At 45.7% G+C, this 23,675-nt stretch overlaps 6 protein-coding genes across 6 annotated transcripts; 1 reads left to right on the top strand and 5 right to left on the bottom strand.

The window, feature by feature from the left end:
- Positions 1-9: 9 nt before the first annotated feature.
- Positions 10-2,446, bottom strand: pmt2 (uncharacterized protein; the record flags this gene model as incomplete). The annotated part of the gene is made up of 4 exons (XM_057212728.1): positions 10-680; positions 729-1,488; positions 1,567-2,250; positions 2,306-2,446. The coding sequence occupies 4 exons, from the start codon at positions 2,444-2,446 to the stop codon at positions 10-12; spliced, it is 2,256 nt and encodes a 751-aa protein (XP_057074611.1).
- Positions 2,447-3,162: 716 nt separating this feature from the next.
- N7516_000005 (putative MFS monosaccharide transporter) lies at positions 3,163-8,155 on the bottom strand (the record flags this gene model as incomplete). Its single annotated transcript, XM_057212727.1, has 11 exons — positions 3,163-3,557; positions 3,616-4,057; positions 4,171-4,441; positions 4,497-4,690; positions 4,773-5,061; positions 5,132-5,209; positions 5,268-5,695; positions 6,835-7,618; positions 7,678-7,826; positions 7,908-7,914; positions 7,968-8,155. 11 exons carry the CDS (start codon positions 8,153-8,155, stop codon positions 3,163-3,165), a joined length of 3,225 nt encoding a protein of 1,074 aa, XP_057074610.1.
- A 609-nt stretch (positions 8,156-8,764) lies between these two features.
- Positions 8,765-12,149, top strand: spt16 (chromatin-remodeling protein SPT16; the record flags this gene model as incomplete). Its single annotated transcript, XM_057212726.1, has 6 exons — positions 8,765-8,944; positions 9,033-9,117; positions 9,175-9,296; positions 9,357-9,509; positions 9,568-11,598; positions 11,655-12,149. 6 exons carry the CDS (start codon positions 8,765-8,767, stop codon positions 12,147-12,149), a joined length of 3,066 nt encoding a protein of 1,021 aa, XP_057074609.1.
- Positions 12,150-12,589: 440 nt separating this feature from the next.
- N7516_000003 (zinc metalloprotease) lies at positions 12,590-13,576 on the bottom strand (the record flags this gene model as incomplete). The annotated part of the gene is made up of 2 exons (XM_057212725.1): positions 12,590-13,252; positions 13,304-13,576. 2 exons carry the CDS (start codon positions 13,574-13,576, stop codon positions 12,590-12,592), a joined length of 936 nt encoding a protein of 311 aa, XP_057074608.1.
- Positions 13,577-13,929: 353 nt separating this feature from the next.
- N7516_000002 (CDC50/LEM3 family protein) lies at positions 13,930-15,424 on the bottom strand (the record flags this gene model as incomplete). Its single annotated transcript, XM_057212724.1, has 6 exons — positions 13,930-14,014; positions 14,067-14,229; positions 14,293-15,022; positions 15,082-15,178; positions 15,240-15,276; positions 15,331-15,424. 6 exons carry the CDS (start codon positions 15,422-15,424, stop codon positions 13,930-13,932), a joined length of 1,206 nt encoding a protein of 401 aa, XP_057074607.1.
- A 1,000-nt stretch (positions 15,425-16,424) lies between these two features.
- N7516_000001 (SWIRM domain-containing protein) lies at positions 16,425-17,603 on the bottom strand (the record flags this gene model as incomplete). Its single annotated transcript, XM_057212723.1, is given in 3 exon segments — positions 16,425-16,451; positions 16,492-17,271; positions 17,289-17,603. 3 exon segments carry the CDS (start codon positions 17,601-17,603, stop codon positions 16,425-16,427), a joined length of 1,122 nt encoding a protein of 373 aa, XP_057074606.1.
- Between the last annotated feature and the right edge of the window lie 6,072 nt (positions 17,604-23,675).

Raw genomic sequence — 23,675 nt, 5'->3', positions numbered from 1 at the left:
TCCCCATACTTAGTTCACATTCGCCAGTTTCCATCCGGATAGCCAGCGTAGGTGAGTCCATTGCTGATTAGAGCCCTCCATTCCAAACACAATGGCTCGGAAATGAATGAACAATCCAACAATTATCACGTAAAGGAAGGCATACACCACTGCAGATAATCTGGGGCTCATCTTCCGTGTTACCCAATCAATGCAGAAGCCAAAGTTCAGGATAGCATAGTAGAGAGCCGGATAGTAATGATGGACATAAGTCACGCGGGCCATGATGATAAAGGGAAGATAATGCAATACCCATCCGATAACTGGGTACAAACCAGAGTAGTGAATGTGGCTAATCTCCTCATGGTTGAGATCATTGTACCCCCTCTGCCAGCGCAGAAGGTACCAAAGGAATAGAAGACCAAATCCACCAAGAGCTGCAGTGCTTCCCCAATAAACCAGAGGGTTTCCTAGGAGATAGTATTTGACAACGCTGTCATCCCAAGAACACATGCGCAGGCCGACGTTGAGAATCGGCCATTGCCAAAACTTGGAAGCCAGGTCATCTTGCTTGTCAGGATCAGGAACCAGAGCGTTGTTGGAGGTCATCATGGCCACATTCAGATGGATGAAGTCCTTCAAGAAGGGCGATTTATAGGAGCCGGGGTCACCGGGGGGGCACTGTGAATAGGTCAGTAAGTCTGATTGGGCTCGTCAATATCAAGTTTTTGAAAAGGGTATAAGCTTACAGCGGTCGTTAGTGTGAGACTCAACATTCCAGTGAGTGTACACATCGCTAGGTTTGTTTTCTTTGGTACATGTTGTTTCAATCTGTTTGAAGCCCCATTGGGGTAGATTGACATTTCCTGCCCGTAGGTAGCAGCCTAGGACCGGATGGCGGAGTCGGAATGCTGTTGTGAGTGTCCGGATCCTAGATCGGTCCCGAGATGCAACATCATCCACCACCTCCACCTTCCAGTGGTCTTTGTCGTCTCCAATGGTAATGTTTCCGTAAGATGATACCTCGTGGTGTGATTTAGTGATTGGTGCTGGAATGGCGTGGGAATGCAGGTTGCGACCTGTCTGTCCGTGGATCAGTCGAATGACATCGCCATCGCCAACGAACCGCAGATCAGCAGTGGCATCGTAGTCCGGCTCCTGTCGGTTGGGGTAGATGAACCAGTCGTTGTTGGCATCTTTGTGGTGGTAGCAGGTGACTTGCTGCTGCATAGATCCCTCTGGGAAGGTTTGAACGTGGGAGTGCAGAAGCCCTCCTCCGTATCCCATATTTTTGAGTGTGATACGCGACCCAAGTGCAAGCTCAAGAGGGCTGTCTCTGCCAACCTCGGTACCTTGTAGATTGGCTTGGAAAAGCGAGCTCATCTGAGCATCACCTGGACCACTGTTCGCCAGCACCAAGAAGTGCAGATAAAAGGAAAACATGTAGACCAAGATTGGAATGATAATCAATCCCGCAACACGAGCAACCAAGTGCTTTGCAAGTACAGCCTGTTCAAACGCATCTGTATTAGCCAGCTAATCGGTGGTCGACTTAGGGGAGAGGGGGGGTGGAGAGCAGGCACTCACCCGTGGCATCTTCAGGTCGCCAAATTTATTCCAGAGGTCATCAATAGTATAAAGACCGACGAGGGCAGTGCAGAAGAAACCGACCCATTTGACACTGCACACACATCCAATGCTCAAGCCAGTCAAACAGAGCCAGGCATACCATTCCAGTGAAAAGCTATCACGCTGCAACCGGTGGAATCTTGCCCAGCACATTGTGGTAGTAAATGTGAAGCAGAGCAGCATGGAGTCAAGAAGTATAAACCGAGAAATTGTCGCATAGGAGTTCTCACACAACACCATCAGGCTGATCAACCAGACTGTGGCCCGACGGAAGTTCAACTCTCGAGCAGTGTAGTAGGCAAGGGGGATACAGACTATACCAAAGGCAGCATTGAAGGCTCGCATAAAGGTATAGTTCACATCTTCTGGATATTTCTCGCCAGACTTGAATTCAAAAGACCCATTATAACCAGCAAGATACCCGGACAGGCCAACTAACATCTTTCCCAAAGGTGGGTGGACATCGAAGTAGAACTCGCGTTTGAGATAGTGGGAACCGAATTTACCGAAGTGGGCCTCATCCCAGGTCACAATGTTAGAACGACCGATCTGGTACAGGCGTGTGAAGAGGGCGAGGGCAGTCAAGATTATAGGAGCAATGATCGGCTCCCAGCTAGCTAGCACATGGAGGAACGAGGGTGACTGTCCAAGGGGGTTAGAAGAGCGGATATCATGATGTCGATGAAGGCTATCTCACCTGTGTTCTAGCTTTCTTCACATCTTCAGCATTGATCTGGTTTGAGTCCACATGAAGTTTGCTAGTAGCAGGAACATTTCTTCGACGGAGGTCGGACTCGGGTTTGGCGCCCGTGCTCACGGCAGTGTCTATGCCCGCCATAGTGCACCTTGTGGTATTTTCAAAAGAAAATGTGCCCAACAGAATGGGAGAACAGTAGGAAGTTAAACTGGGGGAATACCGAGGTAGACCGATAATAGAAGGGCGGATAGCTTAGACGAACATAGCCATTCCCCTAGGCAAATGAGGGATAGAATAGGCAAATCTAACGGATAGACCGGAAGCAATGCTAGGAGTAGATTAAAAGAAGAAAAAGAAAAAGAAAAAGAAAAAGAAAAAAGGTTGAAATTGAAATTGAAATTGAAATGAAATGAGGTAAAACAAGAGAGTGGGCTGAGAGAATAAAGGAGAAAGTGAGATCCGTGGCCTCAAGGAGGATAAACAAAGTCCACTTTTAGCGGGCCGTTTTCAGAACATGGCTCTTGTAATTCGCAGTTCCAGCCTTACCTATGTACTTAGTATACTATAAATATAAATATACTATTAATACATATATATATATAACTATATATCAAAACCTACGTACATAGTGTATGTTGTATCTACAGATGGCCCATGGATGATAATACTACTAACCCGAGTTACTATGTTGTAGTAGTAGGATACTATAAATAGAACCTATGTACCGCGAACGTGAACACAAATGAAATAAACAGAAGACAATTGATAAATAGGGAAAGGAGAATATATGACATCGAATTCTTTGGTCTTTCTTGCTTCCTTTATTCAGTCCAAGGCCACAATTATCCATAACCTTTTCATTGCTCGTCTCCTTCTCCTTGCTCCAAACGTCTATATTGACTGCCAGTAGCACTGGGGCCCGCTCCTCGGTTTCGACTGACCATATTTGAGATCCAGCCACCAATTCCTTCGCCGCGAACGCTGCCCTGGTGAGAATCCGAGCGTCCGCGTTTGCTGGTCCCTTCATGGCTCGAAGTGGGCGGGTCTATATCTAGACCAGGGATGGAATTATCTGCCCCAAATTGACCATACTGTCGACGCAGGTCAAGCGATGGGACGGGTGAACCAGCACCCATCAGCGACCCCCGCTCGCCTTGAGTGGCGGGTGTTGGCATGGCGGTGGAAGCATCGCCAAAAAGAACGTTCATATCTTCTAGGCGGACTCCACTCGTTTCGGGATACAAAAAATAAACTGTTGTAATAGTCAGTATACTGCCCCCTAGTGGATGACCATGGATGAGCAATCCTACCAAGCACAAAACTGCATGCACAAAAGAATGCATGGACCAGATATAGCCGCCACTTGATAACTTCCTGAAGGACAGGGGTCACCTCGCCCACGAGCCAATTGAATGCCCAATTTGAAGCGGTGCTCAAGCTTGCACCTTTGGCACGAATACTCAAAGGCAAAATCTCTGGGGGGTATAACCATGGGATGGGCCCCCAAGATGCCCCGAACGCTGCGTTGTAGAGCATAACGAATATGACCGTCAGGGTTGGGGTGGCAGGAATTTCAATGTAAATAAAGTAGGAGATAAGAGAAAGCGAAATGAGCATGGCAACAGCACCCGAAAGTAGGATCGGTCGCCGACCCCAGCCATCCACGAGATACCACGGTGGTATGGTAGACAGCAAGTATGAAATACCGTTGATTCCAGTCATCAGGATAGCATCCCGTCCAGCCCAGCCGGCCTATATCGAGGATTTGGTCAGTATAATCCTGAATCACATTGGAATTTGTTTGAATCCGACATGGCGTCGCGGGAGGCAGACGCTGGATCCATAGCAGCATATGGTATTCATACCGATTCAAAAACGAGAGGCGCATAGTATGAGATGACGTTGATCCCGTTGAGCTGAGCTAGGGCCTGGGCGGACATGGCAATCAAAACACGCTTGCGATACCGGCGGAACATATCTGAGTATGATCGCTCGCCCTCCTGGCGCTGGACGAGGACGTTCATCTTGATCTCACGATATTCTTGGCGGGCCTTGTCGTTAAGGAGATCGCCTTCGCCATAAAGATTTGCGATCACCACCATGCCCTCCTCGTCGTGATCATTATCAAGAAGCCACCTAAGTAGGGACCTGGGAGTTAGCCTGGTAGAAGTTGGAGGAGGTTCCTACTCACCTAGGTGATTCACAGATCATCAGACTGCCAACTCCAAGCAAGGCACCCATGATACACTGGAAAAGGAGTGGGAGGCGCCAGGAGTAATCATTATCGATAAAGCTACAGAAATAGTCTACCCACACACTAGTCGCATACCCAGCAATATTGCCGGTGAATTCGATGCATGCGAGCTTCCCACGGTTATGGGGAGGCTTGAGATTCGTCAGCATATCAGACGAGAGAGTGGGGGCAACAAAAGGCCCCGCGGATTGAGGGAGAAAGGGAATTACAAACCGAAATTTCAGACTGGTAAACTGGCACAATGGTAGAGAGGGCACCAACGCCCAGGCCTGCAATGACACGGCCGACCATCATCATGGGAATACCTGTGGCAAATGTTTGAAAAGCACCGCCAATGAAGAACACTATGGATCCATAGAGTATAGTCCTTCGACGGCCGATCACATCACCAACACGTCCCACAAGGAGGGAGGATATGAATGCTCCAATTTCGAGAACTGCAACCACTGTACCAATTGTAGCCCGAGAAGGCTGGTTGAAGTAATCTTTGAAGTACCAGCCACTGCATCTGTTAGCTACATTCTGCTCTTAATCTCCATAGCGAGTTTATGCTCGGGGGATTAGACACGAACGTTATGATGCCAGACATTACACCCTGGTCATAACCAAAAAGAAAGACACCCAGTGATACAAACACACTCGTGAAGTAACTACATGCAAACTCGAATCAGTGATAATACTACGATATTTGGACTTCGGGGCACTCACAGTAATGGCTTCCCGACTAAGCCGTGCATCTGGGTGTTTGGTTCATTTCTGGGTGTCATTATGGCGGCCAGAACGCGTTCAACCCTCGAAATATGCCGCGGGGGAGGATTTGGTATTCTGATCTTTTCAATATCGACCCCGGAACGCTCGTTGCTCAAGTTTGAAGGATAGTGGACGTGTTTTGGCTGATTCCTTCGCTCCTTTCGACGCAAGAGCTGTCGGTCTGAGGAAGTGCGAAGGTGAATCTGCAGTGGATCTTCAGCCTCGGCGAACTGCTCGGCGAGGTCACCGGTGTCTGACCAGATTGAGAAGTCAGACCCGACCGAGCGAGCAGACGAGTGGGAAGACCTTCGACTACCCTTCTCGCTGGACTCCGATAATTTAGCCGAAGGTGTCAAGCGGGAATCAGAGGGTATAGACTGGATGGACTGGAGGGGGATGTTAGAGGCGCGTGGGGGAGAAGTCGGAGAAATGATGGCGGTATTGACGGGCTGAACCTCGCAGCCCTTTGTCTCGGAGAAAAGAATGCGGAGTCGATGGAATTAATGATATCGATAAGAGGTTCTCCGCAAGGAGTCAGCAACGGTATAGGTATAACCTGGGCACAACCTTGAGAGTCACAGTATTAGACCGCGATAGGGCGCCAATCAGGCGATGTGGCCGCGGGCGACTAGCTACGTAAAGTCACACGCGACGCAGGATGACGAGATACCGTCAAATGGGGGGATGGTCAGGCGGAGATTTGGAGAGAGAGAGGGGGTGCGTTTGGGCAAAAAGTAAGGGTCAAGGGTCAAGGGTCCCGAGCCAAGTCAGAGCATTACACAGCCAAGAAAAGTCAAATATAGAATAGGAAAGGAATAGAGGGATTCAGATGATTTTGATCAAGTGTCCGAGAAGCTAGGTTAAAATAATAAGGGGGATCAAATGGGAAGTACGAAATAGAGAAAAGAGGACAAGCAAGTCGAAGTAATAAGAGAGACATCCAAAATGTACTATGTAATGCCAAGTGGTACCTTCGCTATTTGATTTGTACAGCATAATACGGGGTAATGTACTAGTCTTAATATGGACTAGATCGTATCATCTAATGCGGGATGGATCGACAAATGGGTTACTACTTACGTACACATATAAACTACAACATAGTTACATATAACAGTACTATAACTACTAACTAATGTTGTATAAAGAATCGGTCTGATTGCAAAACCAAACGGAACCTTCTTTGGTTCTCGAATGTAGGATAAAAGTATTTACCCCCTATAAAGGTGCCTCCAATAACCGAAGTATCCGGAGTCGGGTATCGCTTGTATATGTACATAAGTGTATATAGGTCTAATGAAACAAGATTACATGTCTATAACGCCCTCACCAGAATATGAACAATCGAAAAACCAAAAAAAAAAAAAAAAAAAAAAAAAAAAAAATAGGTTTCAAAAAAAGTCAAGACGAGATTGGGGGGGGAGGGTAAGAAAACCTGTCATATAAGCCATTAAGTGAGAAGGATATCATATCCATCACTTTGAATATGGACAGTGTCTGCCGGATTTGCGTACCGTCGGCGCACCAATTCAAAAATGATCAGGCCGGCACTGGTGCTAGGTACTTGGCGAAGAGAGCTTCCGATAAACCCACGAAACAACCAGGAGGGCCAGCCTCCGGTTCGGGCAGCCTTTCGCTTGCACCTCTTGAAGGTCTCCTGATAGGCGTGGTAATATAATCGTATCATCTTCTGTCGCGAGGGTACGAAACTGGCCTGGTGATCCAGGTATTCCAGTCGACCCAAGTGAAGGTCTTGAATCCTACTTAGAGGATGCTGAATGGTTTGCTGAGCGATCGATGCCACAACACCAGCCATCATCAGGAAACATGGCTCTAATGCGTAGTGGGGTTTGATGAGTGGCACACCGCGATCACTAGACTCGGACGATGAAAACATGTCCACACGATCGACTTGGAGGGAGCCATAGTACCAAGTGACGAAGGAATAGTAGGACTGTGACTTGATGTATTCGAATGAAGAGAAGAACACAGCATAACCGAGTGAATCCCGCATAAACGACAGACTCCAGCCTGCAAAGACCCCGCGGAGACCAATCTGTTTGAGCTTATGGTGGCCATAGTGCCACATACTCCGGTACTGGCCCTCCAGCATGTCACTGGTTTGAAAGCGAACCTGTAACGCGTCTAGAGGGGCGGCTACGATCGATTGAATTGTGCCGGCGGTAAATCCAGCTGCAAATGTTGCAGAAGGAGGAGCCGGGGGCCAGACTCGCTTGACCCCTTGGGACACAGGTTCATGCAGGGCCCCCAAAACCTGGAGATAGGATGTGTAGAGAACGGCACCAACCCTGGTATATATGTTAGCGCTTTCAAATAAGCTAGGCCCCTATCTTGGGGAATATCTCACCCTGCATTTGCCATCAACGGTGGAAGCACTTGATTCGGGATAAACCGCCAGCCATACGTTCGAACGGCGTGGAGCAATAATCCCGGGGTTGTCGTATGCAGAGACCATTTGCCTTCGGCGACACGGGGGTTCACAGCTCTTGCAAATGCCTGTTTCAAATAATAAGTAACGAAGGCTGATGATAGGTTGATTGTATTTTCTCATCTATTGTAGATGGTGGGAGGGTGTACCATATAACTAGACGAAATATTGTCAACACAAAGATCATTAGGTCCACAGATACTACATACTCGACACGCATACGAAAGAAAGCTTTGATCGGCGCTTTGAAATAGAAGGCTACCATCTGTGCACTGAGAGCGCGAACACCTGCGGCAGATGCTCCGGTAGCTGCATCGTTGCGAGAAATCCTTCGCGAACTTCCTGGAAGTTCGCCAAGATGGGGCTCAAGAAGGATGGGAGCTATCGGAGACTTCATTGTTTACAGACAACTAAAAAGCCACAGTGTACATCGTAGGAAAGGGTGCTTGTAGGGTCTCAAAGAGAGACTAGCTCAATGTCAATAGTGAATTCCGAAGCGCAGGTGATGTAGGCGGAAAAAGAGGGCGGCATCACAGGTTGTGATTGTTATCAAATCAAATGACCAAGTGAAGGCTCATACATGCCATGTTGACTTGAAAGTTAAAAAATAAAAAGAAAGTAGTGAAAGGAGAGATATGCACAAAACATGTTCGGATTCAACAAGAGAGACAAAAAATAACGCTAGTACAAAAGTGGTAATACTTTGATGCGGTAATCGAGAGAGACCTTAGGCGCAAGAACGCGCTTTTCGCGTTCGCTTTCCCCTAGGCCGTCCCTTTCTATCTTTGTCTTTTCTTCCACCACCCAGCTGTATCGGTGTCTTGTCCCTCATCATCGCAGCTGTCGCATTGATGCTGCCTTTATTCCCTATCTACCTTCTTCTTCATCCTCAACAAATTTGACACCCGGACGTACCTACAATAGCTCCTACGCTTCTCCACCGAGCTCTCTTGCCATCAACTTAGTCTCTGACTGCGGCATATCTTACTCGCATCAGGCCATCACCATGGCTGAGGAGATCGCCATTGATAATAACAACTTTTTCAACCGTCTTTCTAGTTTCTATGCGTCATGGAAGGCCGACAAGCGCTCCGGCAATGCCCTCTTTGGCAATGCAGGGTCCATAGTCATTATGATGGGCAAGACCGATGAAGAGAACTCTTTCCAGAAGAACAACGCGATGCATGTATGTTGATTACCTTCCAAAGTCCTATCCCGGTCCCATAGAGGCCCAGAAGCTTCATGACATCGTTACTAATTAAAACTTTGCTTAGTTCTGGCTTCTCGGGTATGAATTTCCAGCGACGCTGTTCGTTCTCACAACTGAGGCGATTTACGTGGTCACCACGGCCAAGAAAGGTGATTATTGATCCATGGACTTTTGCGCGCCGCATAGCTGATTAAAACAAATTTAAGCGAAACACCTTGAGCCACTGAAGGAAGGAAAGATTCCCGTCGAGATTCTGGTCACTACCAAGGACCCAGAATCGAAGACCAAAGCATTTGAGAAATGCTTGGATGTTATCAAGGGCGCAGGGGTGAGCTAAAATGACATTTGAAGCACTAGGTTGATTTCCCACTGACCATGACAACTGCAGAACAAAGTTGGTACCTTGCTTAAAAACACCGCTTCGGGACCCTTCGCGGATGAATGGAAACGCGCATTTGCGGAATTATCGAAAGAAGTGGAGGAAGTTGACGTAGCACCTGCGCTCTCGGCAGCCTTTGCAGTTAAAGATTCTGATGAATTGGTTGGTTTATCTACGTGTGTGTTTAACAGGTGAATGTCTGCTGATACAGTCTCAAAAGGTTTCAATCCGCAACGCTTCCAGGGCTTGCAGTGGCCTTATGTCAGAGTACTTCGTCGATGAGATGTCACGTTTGCTCGACGAAGAAAAGAAGATGACACATAAGGCCCTTGCTGCAAAGGTTGATGCAAAGATTGACGATGGGAAATTTTTCAACAAGCTGGCGCGGCTGCCCTCGGAATTTGATTCTCAGCAAATCGACTGGGCCTACGGGCCTGTAATTCAAAGTGGAGGCGCCTACGATCTCAAGCTCACGGCGACTCCAGACAGTAAAAACCTCGAACCCGGCATCATTTTGTCTAGCTTTGGGATCCGATACAAGACTTATAGTTCGCTCATTGGGCGTACTTATTTGGTTGACCCAACCAAATCACAAGAAGCAAACTATGCCCTACTGCTGAGCATCCATGAAGCAACCATGAAGGAGGTTCGAGATGGCGTGGTCGCTAAGGACGTTTACAACAAAGCGCTGAGCCTCGTCCGTTCCAAGAGGCCTGAGCTGGAGGGACACTTTGTCAAGAACGTTGGCGCCGGGATTGGAATCGAGCTTCGGGATGCCAACATGGTCCTCAATGCCAAGAACAACCGTGTCTTGAAAAACGGCATGACGCTGTCTATCACGATCGGGTTGACTGATGTGAAGGATCCGGACTCGAAGAATGCCAAGAATGGTGGCTATTCTATGGTCATCACCGATACTGTTCGTGTCGGGGAAAGTGGGCCTCACATTTTTACCAAAGACGCCGGTATTGACATGGACTCGATCTCGTTTTATTTCGGTGATGAGGAAGAACCGGAGAAGCCCGTGAAGGAGAAAAAGGAGACGAAGTCTAGCGCGACTGCCGGTAGAAACGTCACAAGAACCAAGCTTCGTGCTGAAAGGCCCACTCAAGTCAATGAAGGAGCCGAAGCCCGTCGTCGAGAGCATCAGAAAGAGCTGGCTGCAAAAAAAACAAAGGAAGGCTTGGATCGATTCACAGGTACTACGGGAGACGAGAATGGAGTGGCACAGAAGAAATTCAAGCGCTTTGAGTCTTACAAGCGCGACAACCAACTCCCTGCCAAGGTCAAAGACCTGACAGTTTACGTCGATCTAAAGACTTCAACTGTGATTGTACCTATCATGGGCCGACCCGTTCCCTTTCATATCAACACCATAAAGAACGCCAGCAAGAGCGACGAAGGAGAATACGCCTACCTACGCATCAACTTCCTGTCTCCGGGTCAGGGTGTGGGTCGAAAGGATGACCAGCCCTTTGAGGACTTGTCAGCTCATTTTGTGCGCAACCTCACTCTCCGGTCCAAGGATAATGACCGTCTTGCACGAGTCGCCCAGGATATCACCGAACTTCGCAAGACGGCATTGAGACGAGAGCAGGAGAAAAAGGAATTGGAAGATGTTGTTGAGCAGGATAAACTGGTTGAGATTAGAAACCGGCGTCCAGTGAAACTTCCCGACGTCTACCTCCGTCCTCCTCTGGATGGCAAGCGTGTTCCGGGTGAAGTCGAGATTCACCAGAATGGTCTTCGGTACCTATCGCCCTTCCGCAATGAACATGTGGACGTGCTCTTCAGCAACGTGAAGCATCTGTTCTTCCAACCATGTGCCCACGAGTTGATTGTTCTCATCCATGTGCATCTCAAGACGCCCATCATGATTGGAAAACGAAAGACAAAGGATATTCAATTCTATCGCGAAGCTACTGAAATGCAATTTGATGAAACTGGAAACCGACGACGCAAACACCGCTACGGAGATGAGGAAGAATTCGAGGCTGAACAGGAGGAAAGACGGCGGAGAGCTGCGTTGGACCGCGAGTTCAAGGCCTTTGCCGAGAAGATTGCGGACGCTGGCAAGGACGAGGGCGTCGATGTCGATATCCCATTCAGGGAAATTGGATTTACCGGTGTTCCAAATCGTTCCAATGTCTTGATTCAACCGACTACCGATGCCCTAGTTCAGCTGACTGAACCTCCTTTCACGACCGTCACTTTGAATGAAATCGAGATTGCCCATCTAGAGAGAGTTCAGGTAATGTTTTCCGCTTACCGCCATTTTGTCGGCCTGGTTTACTAATTTGCGCACAGTTTGGACTGAAAAACTTCGACATGGTCTTCGTTTTCAAGGATTTCCGCCGGACCCCCGTTCATATCAACACGATTCCTGTCGAGGCATTGGAGGGTGTTAAGGACTGGCTTGATTCTGTTGATATTGCGTTCACCGAGGGTCCGCTCAACCTGAATTGGACCACGATCATGAAAACAGTCGTCAGCGATCCGTACGGCTTCTTTGCCGATGGAGGCTGGTCCTTCCTATCAGCCGAGTCAGACTCTGAGAACGGTTCGGATGAAGAAGAGGAGTCGGCTTTCGAGTTGTCCGATTCGGAGCTCGCAGCCGGGGACGAGAGTTCCGAGGAAGACAGTGAATTCGATGATGACGCGAGTGCCGATGCTAGCGAGGAAGACTTCAGCGGTGACGAGGAGAGTGGTGAGGACTGGGACGCGCTTGAGGAAAAGGCAAAACGTAAAGACAAGGAGACCGAGCATGAAGACAATGACCGCGGGATCAAACGCAAGCGCTAATCGACCATTTTGTTGCGACTTGGGCTTCAAATGACTTTTTTCTTTCTTGCTTTTCCTTCTTTCTTTTCTTTCTTGCACTTTGTGTTCCCAATCTATGAGCAAGTTAACCAGGCTACTCACGCCTGCATCTCTCTTGAATTGGCCTTTCACAGCCTTTCGAATGCTTGTACGATTTGACTCGAGCTCCCCGGTGGATGGGAAAATCAGAAAAAGCACCCATTTATGGTGTTAATCGGGAGAAAATTAGTCTTTTAACGTCCCTTGACTGTACTGTATCCAAATATTCACGCATGATATTCGTTCAAAGTGTCTTTAGACAGCTAGCATTTCTAGAAAGGGCAGCAACCGACTGGCTTAGCCGGCGGGCTTCATTCTGACCTTGGTCTTGTGTAGGCGTACATAGCTATGAATGGACTCCATACAGAGCAGTCACTGTCGTCCTATTTTCCTTCCCGCATTGACACCCACATATTCCGCATGCGCTCTCCTTGTCCGGGTGTGAAGCTCTCATAGCATACATCAGATGAATAATCCATGAAGTCGTGGACTGCGTCCAGGCCAGGAGAGTCCGGACAAGAATCCTTCTTAGCAGGACACCCATCTGTCGGGGTGGACTGCTGTGGCGTATCACTTATGTGGTCACCAGGATCATCTACTGAGCAAGATTCACCTTGGAATGTGTGCAAAAGGCCATTCCAGTGACCAATCTCGTGAATGGCAGTCCCACCTCGATTGTAAAGATCCAAGGAGCCACCGGGCATTGTTTTGGTCAAAATATTGCAGCCATCCTTGACATAGTGAGAAGCCGGGCTACTAGCATTGACGCTCGAATCAGGCAAGGTGCAAAATCCAAGAACGCTCGATGCCAGGTCACTGTTGCTGGCAGCACCCCTGTGCCCAAACGCGCGTCCATCTTGTCCAGGCGAGGCCTGAAGATCGGTTTGGAAGTAAACATTCAAGGTCCGGTAGCTTCCTTTTCGAAGGGCCGCTTTCATTGCCACATCATCCGCATTACTTGCCCACTTATCATTGACATGACGGGTCACACCTTCCAATCGATAGGAGATGCCAGAGTCTGCATAAGATTGTTGTAGGATAGAAAGCTGTGGAATTAATCAGCACTTGAGATACCAGATGAAAAAGAAGCAACTGACTTGAGAATTGATCATATCATCAGTGACCTGGCTGGACTCCGACTTGCTGCTGACGATATGGAACCAGGTCTCAATCTCGATTGGTGTCTTCCTGCCCTGCGAAATACCAGGATCGGCTTCATCCGACTTGAGACGCCCTAGTGCATGCAAGAAATCGGCACCGGGCTCTTCAGTAGCACAGGCACCTCTTTTCTGAAGGACAAAGGGACTACACCGAACCTGCAGAAAAAGAGTGACAAGAACGGCGAGTTGGAAAAATGAGTGACAGACCATGGTGTTTAAGAAGCCCTGGTTTTGATTTCCCCCTTCACACCTGTGCCAAAAGAGAGTAAAAGCAAAGCAAAAAAGGAACAGAGAGTCAAGAAAAGAAAACCATCTCGAATTTAACCAGTCTTGGATGTTAGGTTATCATATAACCTGTCCAATTCCATAAAGAATGCTGCGTCATGCGGGAATGCATATCTTTTGAGCAAGGGGTAACGAGTATGTAAAAAAGGATCGGAGAAAAACAAAACGAATTAGGATGTCAAACATTTGATGAGGTCATTGAATGGAAAGGATTATTTACAATTGGCATATTGAAACAGAAAGGAAACAAAAAGGGGGAAAGGGAAAAGAGAAAGGTCTTACGGGGCATTATCCCGTCCTGTGGCGATGGCAGTACTCGGTTGATTTGAATCCCAAGTAAGATAGGTGTGGTCACCAAGTTTTCTAGTAAGAGGTTAGTCGTTTGGAACTTCGATTCGGAAAAGAGAGAACATACCTCGGACGCACCAAGTGCGCGACAGTAAACAAAGTCCCGAGAACAACGCAGATTCCACCTACAGCCACATAGGCGATTCCCATAAAGGGATTCTTGCCTCCAAGCACTGTTCGAGTAGAGATCAAGATCGACTTAGTTCCATCGTATTCGGTGACATTGAAACCTAACCAAGTTTAGTAAAATGTGTAGACAAAAGAGGTGGTAAGTATAGTATAACAACACATACGATCAACAATATCGATGGAATATGTTGCAGCAGGCATGCCATGAGTATCGTTACGGCGGGAAAGCTTGCTGAACGATGGCAAACCAGCCGTTCTCATCCAAACCATGAAAGCTTCATTTTCATGTAAATTGGGATTCTCTTTATAGACACCGTTCTCGCCGGCCCAGACCCAGTTTGGTGGTGGCAGTACGTCTTTCATATTGTACTTTGTGTTTTTGATGAGTTCCTTGTCACTGTCCCACGCAATGCCTTTCGTGGTCATTTCATAATACTTCGTTTCATTCTCAGGTGCATTCGGATCTAGGATTTGCGGTCTCCCAATCGTGTCGTTGAAGAACGAGTTTGCAATCAGTCCGCATGGATAGTATACCTTCTCTGCCGTGGTATTGACCGCCAATGGGTCACATGTGCCACCTTTGATGGTATTGTAGGGAACAGCATCTCCTTTCAGCTGATTCAAATCAAGGGACTGAACATATCGGCGGTGGTTTTGATAGAAGTTGGTGAGGCGGTAATACATGAAAACCGGTGCTGGAAGCTCATTCGGGACCTCGAAAAGAAGAGTGCAAGTAACGGCGCCCGAGTCAGACTCATTGATGGACTTGCGCCAGGTGGGTGCCGATATGGCTTTAGAAGACTTGAAGGTCGCCGAATAATGAGGAACGGAAGCATAGCTGTCTGTCGGTGCCTGCCTGGAGCAATCGGAGTAATCGATGGAAATTTCTTGGACCTAGACCACATGGCTCGTCAGAGCTGTTCTGTCAGGGAAAGGTATGAAACTAGGCATACTAGAGAGCTTGCCCAGAGGAGGACACCGCCAATCGGGGCAAAGATAACGCCGACAATGAAAAACAGAGGTAGAACGCTTTTAGGGGTTAAGATCGGTCTAGTGGAAGGTTAGCACGCTGACGGTGGTCCTAGGGTAAATACAGGAATCTCAAGCTTACTGCCATGCTTTCAATCTTTGCTGGCGGAAAGCAGTATCTGGTACCAGGTTAGTTGAGGACAAAGGGTTAATGAGATCTCCCAGGGACCTACTGGCTGGTCGGCGAGATTTTGGCTTCTTATCGCCATCCTCCCTTGCACGCTCCTGTTCTTCGATGGACTCAGCACGAGTCACCTCCTGAGACATGGTTGACCAAGATGATGAGAATAAAATTAGATGGTCTAGATTGGAGTGAAGTAGAAAGATGATACAAGGGATACGTCAAAGAAAAAGGTGACGCCGGACCCCCGAGGCTGCCGGGGGGATTACGATTACGGCCCCACCGCTTGATTTTGACTACAACATATATACATATAGAAGTATATATATAACTATATAACTATATAACTATATAATTATATAATTATAATTATATATTAAATCGATGCCTAGGAACTACTAACTGTTCAAATATTACTACACGTATATAGTATTACATATATGTATTATTAAATCATTTACATTTACCGCAGTTTCATATCAATTTCATATCAATTTCATGTCAAAATTTCATATCAATTCATTGTGATGTAGGAAAACCATATCTGGTCAGGGTATCAAGCCTTATCCTCTGTGCTATTGCCTTCCTGGAAAAAAAGAAGGGGGAAGGGAAAGAGAACCATCGAGCAATAAAATTCAATCGCAATAGAGAAACGAAAAACACCTGTGGCTAACCAAGCCTGCCATTCTAGACCGAATCGAAACGGAAATAGAGCACCCAAACGCCATAGCCAGCAGCCAAAGTTGAACAGAATCAAAGTCCATGGGGTGTCTGTATGCAAAAAAGAAAAGAAAAGAAAAGAAAACCAAGTAGGGGGAATCTCAAAACAAAAACGACAAAAAAAAAAGAGAGGGGGGAGAGAATGTGTCATGAGGAGTCGTAAAAGAGAAACAGCAATTGAAAAGGAAGCCGAAAGGGCAAGAGGTAGGATGGGTTGATCCAGGGAACACCCATACATTTGTCTTGGTCAGGCGCAGAGAGCGGAGAACACTCGGATCTGGATTAATAGTTGAGGGCTGTATTGCACAGTGATAGACACTGAGGTGGAGAGGTCAGTTATTGGAACGGTGTCTGATGGCTCGGCCTGTGATGGGAGGCGACACACACGGGCTGTGATGAACTGGCGGCATCATTATCACGGTACCATCAAAACACGTCGCCTGCGATATCATGCTAGGTATTGATTGAAATATTCAGCTTTAAACCAACCCACACGTTCGTAAGCGGTCCAAAGTTTGCTGGCTTTATTGACATCGATCTTGCAAGCCTGCTGGGCATCTGTCTTGCGAAATTCTTTGCCAACACCAAGAGCTCGAACCCGAGCTTCAAAAATTCGACGCTTGCTGCATAGATAGGTTGCACATGAAAGTCTCAGGGTGGAGGCAAGATTGAGCTCGGCGGGACTGAGAATATTTCTGTCCGGGTCATTGCTCAAATCCAACATCTGCCCCTTCCAATCGGCCTTCAATGCTTTGGCATTACCGCCTAGCGTATCTGCCGGGGGCGAATAGTCCTTGAGTGAGTGATAATCGGTGTCATCGCGATTTGTACCCAAGGCACGCGGTTTGGTAAGCGGGGTTTGGGGGGGATCAAAGTTGTCAAACACCTGCTGCTTGGGTGTGGATTTAGGGGTGCGTTTGACCCGGGTTCGCTGCACGCGGGACTGATTTCCTGATCTTTTCACTGGCGCAGGAGCAATCTTCTTCAACTTGGGTTCGTAATCTCCTGGGCGATAGCGGTTCATCATGGCCATCTGGCGCTCCAGCGTCTCCCGCTCCTCTCGGGCCCATGCACCCGGATTGCGATTGTACTGAGTCGAAACAATAGGAACACAGGAGAGCGCCAGGAGATATTCATCTCGTGTGGGTTTGTTCAGCTTATTGCGAAAGATTGCCATATGAGAATTCATGTGCTTTTCCACAAGTGCCTCCGCAGATGGAGGGTGAACGGGGCCAAACAACGGCTCATCCGTAGCAACGTCAGTAACGGAATCCTGAGGGGGAAAAGGACAGGGTCCCTAGGGGATCCCAAATCCCTTTCAATTTGGTCCGAGGCGTGGGAATTGCTCGTCTTGTTCCCCGTATAGGGAGTCACAGGTGGCGATGGGAGGTCCATCTCTGACTGGGTTCGTTTTCGATCAGCTGAGATGGGTGGAAGCTGTATGTCACGAGTTGAAGAGTCTCGAGGCTTTGCAAACGGTGAAAGCGAGACGGGAAAGCTCTCGAGAGGCTTGGTCTCTGGGGGTGACATGAGGCTAGAAACGGATGGGAGACGATGCATGGTGGTCGGCTGTTTGGCTGGCTGCCAGCCAGTAGACGAAGTCATTCCAGATTAAATACCGTTGATCCAACGGTAATTGGCAAATAAGAGGTTAAATTGGTCAATGGGTGCCCAGGGCTAGACTTTCCGGAAAGAGATTGGGGGAGGGAGGGGGAGATGAATACACCAGGAAGAGTGGGAAGATGGATGGCGAAAGCTGATGAGTGAGTGTTTATGGAACTCAATGGAAGTTGAATCACCAGGCAAAACCAGGTGATTTGTCAGGTCTGCCTCTTTGTCTCTCTTGAGTGGCGATAAGCCAATATGACCTAAGTCTCGGCGTTAAGGCTCCAATGGCCGAATGAGTCAATTTGATGAAGAGGGTAATGGTCCATCGATAGATAATGGACCAAATGAAAATGGAAAGGATTAAGTTGGAAAATCAGGAGAGGAAGAGAAGAAGAAGAGAAGAAGGATTAAAAAAAAAAAAAAAGAAAAGAAAAGAAAAGAAAGAAAAGAGGGAATATTGAAAGCGAACTGTGAGTCAGTATTTGGGGGGGGCTGAGGGTGTGATGATAAACTGCGGGGTGGCGCTTAATGGAGATTCCGAGTTTCTCCAAGGCTCATGAGACCAATGGATTTGACTGTAAAAGGGTTAGTTTTGGTTTTGGTTGGGAGAGGAAGTATCAGAGCGCAAAAGGAGGGGGAGAGAAAGAGAGAGAGAGGGGGTGTTTGGGCGTCATTTGAATAGAGAACCAGCTGATCTCATCTTTTGGTACTCCAATACCTCTGTTCTCTCAAGGTAATAATACATACAAAGGTAATTTTAGTACTTAATGTTGATATGTAATTCCCATAACTGATTTAAGTAAATATACCCAATCTTTCCTAGTATTGAAATGTAACTTTATGTCATCTTATTTCCTGCCTTCCATCACTAACCAACTTATGTCCACATGTCCACATGTCCACATGTGACAACATCCCATGCGGGCAATCACCTAATAGGATCAGCCGCAGGAGAGAGGTCAGCCAATCATTTTATAGCATTGACTCCCTTGTCCCATGTGATCGATTGGTGTAGATCGTTTTCTTTTCTCTGCCTTTTTGCTCTTGCTTTTCTCCTTCGCTTTATTACAGAATCCTAACTTCTTTTTGGGGGGGGATTAAATTTTGATATATTTAATCAAATGATATTTAATCAAATGATATTAATTAACGAGGGGGACTTGAGTCTGACTCATCTGTATTCATGCCTACCTTGGAAGGTTGGCACGCACCTTGAGTCATAGTTGAATGGCTGCCTGCGCTAGGCGACTGGAATATTTCCTTTATCCGTATAGCAGTGATGTCATCATATACCTCTATACCTCTCACACTCCAATCTCATACTCCAATCTCTAACAACGGCAGAGCCGCTCTTATCATTCCAAGGTTTTCATTATCAGCCACGCGTAGGCAGCCTTTCTGTGGGGCCAGGAACAATACATCCATGCTTTCTTGGCGAGGCGCCTCGGGTGAATCCCACTTGTTTAATTCAAACACCCTATACGGAGTAATAATGGCATAATAATCAACACGCTATCTAATAGTCTAAAACATAAATAGCGAACCCTCCTCAAGACGTGGCCAATCACCGTTCTCTATTTTCGTCTTCGGTCAATCGTTCAGACTAGGGGACACTCCGTCGCTCCCCTATCAAAACTCCGAGTTCTGTTTTATTTCAAACTTTGCCTAGTTAATCTTTAAACCTGTGACAATCTGATCTGCTACTACTGACCGCCTAGAGAGTTTTCTATTAAGAATTTCCGCCTTCGTAACTGGACGATGTTTGCATGGTTGTTTGGATGGGATAGTAATGTAGAATCTATTGATGAAATATTGATGAAGAAACCAAGCAGATAGATTCTTAATGATTGAGTTGGACAAAGAGGAGAAAGAGAGAAGGAGAGAGAGAGACCTCGGGAGACTATCTGGATCTGTCATCTTGTGGGTCTGTATGTGGCATCCAGACATCCAGGCATCCAACAGATAGGCGCCCCACAAAAACACCTTGATTTGTAGATTCTTTCTGTCGAACTTGGGAAGAGCAATGTGGCTTGGTACCAAATTCTTACTATGCAGAGCAAGTGGTAAGATGAGTGCAATTGTTGAGAAGTGAAAAGTCTTCTTGTTAGATCTCATTCTCAGTAACTTAGCTTTTACATCTCCCAACTCAATCAATCTCACATTGCACAATGCACTTTGACGTCCACCACGTAGATCTCTCCTAACAGGTTATGAGCCCTCGGATGCTCTATTCATCGATCCTCATCATCACTATCCTCCATCGGCCCCTCCATCGACGCCGCCATCACCATCGACGTCACCGTCACCATCAACGCTCCTACCGGCCAGGCCACCTACAAGCACTTTTTCGACACTAGCAAACGGTCACAACAAACAAACGCGCATAGGTTTTCAGCCCTTATCAAGTGCTATCGTCCCACAAACAACTCGGTGCCTCTCTCCTTCGACGTACTCTATAACAATAGGATATTCTTAGCAACTAGCTTCGCGGAGCCAAAGCTCTTAGAGCTCGTTCCTACCCTTACCGGCGAATCTAACTTCGTATTATAGTCTACCGCACTTAAGTGTACTCTCGACACGCGGGATCCTTATCTCTTCGAGATCCTTACGGGTCACATTACTCAACTAGGTCCCGAGGACCCTACTCTCGTAGTAGACCTTGCCAACTCCCATGGGAGTGGTCCCATGGGAGTGCCAAGAATGGGACTAAGGGGTCCAGTCCGCTCCCATAGGACTTTGATGGGACTAGGCCTTGACAAGTCCCGCCGATTTGGTCCCGCCTTGGCGCCAAGCAGGAGCCAAGGCGCTAGTTTCAGTGCTGCCTTAGCATCATAATGCCGATCACTTTCCTATCTAGGTAATTCTCTAGCCTAAATAGGTATGGTCGCAGCACCACAGCACCAGAATTCCATTTGGTGCTGCAGCACCGGAACCAAAAATTGGCTGGTGCTGCGGGACTTGTCAAGGCCTAGATGGGACTCCTATAGGACTATAAATAGTGCAAATATGTAGAAAAACGTGACCTATATAACTTATGAAGAATACTACTGTTTTTTAGGTATTTTAGTTACTTAAATAATTAAGATAATAATATTTTAGGCTTAGTATTCGGATAAAAATAGTAGATTTATAGTACTATATCTAGAGTATAATTTCTAATAGATAGTAGAATTCGATATTTTAATAGCTATTAAAAAATACTCTACTAATCTATCTCTATTATATATAAGTATATAAATTATTATCTCTTCGTCGCTTATATTCTCTTTAGAGACGTTATTAACTAAATAGAATTATTAGTAATTAGTAGTATATAGAATAATCTAGCTCTATCTCTTTTATAACGGTATCTGTTACCAGCCAGTTCTTAAACAAAAGAGTGCATTTAACTAGAACAATAAGTATAGAGAAGAAAAAGAAAAGAAAGGAAAAAGGAATCAACAATAGGACCAAAGATAATGTGGGGTGGGTCCTAGGTCAAGGGCGGAAACAATTAGCAGAAAACTCTACGAGCGGAGTCAACTAGTAGAAAACTCTATAGATCTCTATAGATCGTTATATAACCCCCGACTAAGAATATATTTAGTCCCTAAATGCCGGCTTATTATTATCCCTATAGTCTTCGAGGAAGACTTCGTCTTTAGCTACGTTTATCTAGGCTTATAGACGTATTAAGGGCCCGGGCTTTAGGGGGTAATTATTATAGAATTCCTAAATTTTCTAAGATATATATTTAAAGTTCCCTATAGGATACTACTATAGGTCGAGGTTATAGCCGAGCTATTAGACTTAGTACTATAGCTTCCGGTAGTAAAGACGCGAATCGATAACTTTATCTACCTTCTATTTATCTTCCTCCGAGATCCTAACTAGTAGCGGCGGATCTAGATACTATCTATATAATAGTTCTAATAATAAGACTTTCCGAAGCTTACTAGGATTAAATACCGGATAAACTTTAATAGATTCTAGAAGATCGAGCTTATAAGCGTTTCCGATCTTTTTAATAATTTTATAGGATCTACTAACTAGATAGAAAAGCTTCTAATTTAGACGGTTAAGCTACTAATTCTTTATTATAATAAAAATCTAATTACCGATATCGAAGTCCTCTTCTTTCCGATACTTATTTATTTATTAAATTATCTACTACTAGGATTTTATAATCTAATTCTGTCACGTCCTACACCATACAAAGTAAGGTGCAGAACCCGCCTGGACCCGAGATAGCACCTTCAAGGTGGACCTTCGGAGGTCTTCGGGGACCTACGTAGATATATCAATGGCCTACGAGAAATATAGGTCTAATGTATATAATCTCGCTTAGGCTACGTATATTATATAACTAGTAGATTCGGAACTATAGATAAAGGTTTATAGTTTAGTTTAAATATATACGTAGTACTAGTTACAATTGCCTCGTAGTAGTAATTCGTATTATATATATCCTTAGTACTCTAATTATACCCCTTTATAAAGACCCTTTATAGTAGGTCTTTATATTCTAAACTATCTTATTTTTAATCGGACTACTACTAGTAAAATATAGTACTTGTGACGATCTGCAGAGTTTTCTGCTGACTGACTCCGCCTATGGACGAGTCAGTTGGTTCTGCCGTGTGTTTCCGCCTTGCAGAGATTTCTGCTGATTGTTTCCGCCTTCGACCCAGGACCCACCCCACAATGTCTTTTGGTCCTATTGATAGATTCTTTTCTTCTCTTTTCTTTTTCCTCCCTATACTTAATGTTCTAGTTAAATGCACTCTTTTTATTAAAGAACTAGCTAGTAATATAACATTAAGTACCATTTTAATTTTCAATAAGTAGAAGACCGTATAGATCCCTATTGTGGTAGATCTCAGTCGAAGCTTATCTACTCTCCGTTCCTTAGTATCGTATAGCTAAGACCGATTCTCCGAACCGAACCGAATCCTATCTAACTAGTTATAATAGTCGAGACCCGCCGGAACCTAACGAACCGTAGTAAGTAGCCGCTCGCTACTATACCGGAAGAAGAAGAGATCGACTAGGTAGTCGATATATCCGAACCCCGAACCCTATATATCGAAATACCGAGACTAGTTAATACTAGTAAGACGAATAATAATAATAACGCTAGAGAGGGATCGTCCTCTATACGCGAATAACTTCGGAAGACTTCTTTAAAGGAGAGATTCTAGGAACTTACTCGCTAGTACCGACGATTAGAGTAAGAGAATTAGGATTTAAGAGAGGAGGTCGTAATACTCCTTAGTAAGATTAACGATCTAATAACTAAGCGTAATAAGATAATTACTTATTATAATATTACGACCCGTAAGCGGGGAGACTTAGCGTTCCGTCTCCTTACTACTTAGAATCCTAATATAGCTAATACTAGCGTACCGATTATAAAGACTAACGTTACCCGAAAGACGACTAAGATATCTAATATACTAATACTTAATAATAGGAAAGAAGTAAGATTCGAAATATAGGAGATAGTAATCCGATAGAAACTTAAAGCTAATATAGACTATTACCCTCTCCCTATCTATCGGAGACTCTATATATAGAGCCGATATAAAGATAAAGCCTAGCTATATATTACTCCCCGAATAAGCGCTAACGCTAGTATTTCTTACGAAGATATAGAGGATATTATTACTTACTTAAAGACTATCTTTATAAACCCGAATCGACGTACCGAAACGTATACTATATACTACCGACTAAAGATAAAGCCTAGGGATAACTTTACCGATTTCCTTATAGAGTTTATATAGCTTATAGAAGAAGCTACTATCGTAATTAAGAATCGGAAACGAGATCTATATTCTAAACTCCTATACCTACTTTAAACCTAGATTATATAGGCTATTAACTAAGAAATAATCTCGTTCGATACGTTCGTATAGAGTTGCTAGAGTATATTATACGAAATTAGTTTATAGTAGGAAGCTAAGTTAACTAATTCCCGTTCCTATACGAATCTACCCTTAGGAAGCGATATAGGTGCCGCTATAACTAGTTCGAATTCTACTCCCTATATAAAACGAGAAGGTAGTACTAACTTTATTAGTCTCTCCG

This window comes from Penicillium verrucosum (genome assembly GCF_028828655.1).
Source record: "Penicillium verrucosum strain IBT 35672 chromosome Unknown utg000001l_segment0_segment0, whole genome shotgun sequence".
Taxonomy (NCBI): domain Eukaryota; kingdom Fungi; phylum Ascomycota; class Eurotiomycetes; order Eurotiales; family Aspergillaceae; genus Penicillium; species Penicillium verrucosum.
Note: the sequence above shows the minus strand (reverse complement) of the source record. Positions and strands in the feature narration are given on the sequence as shown.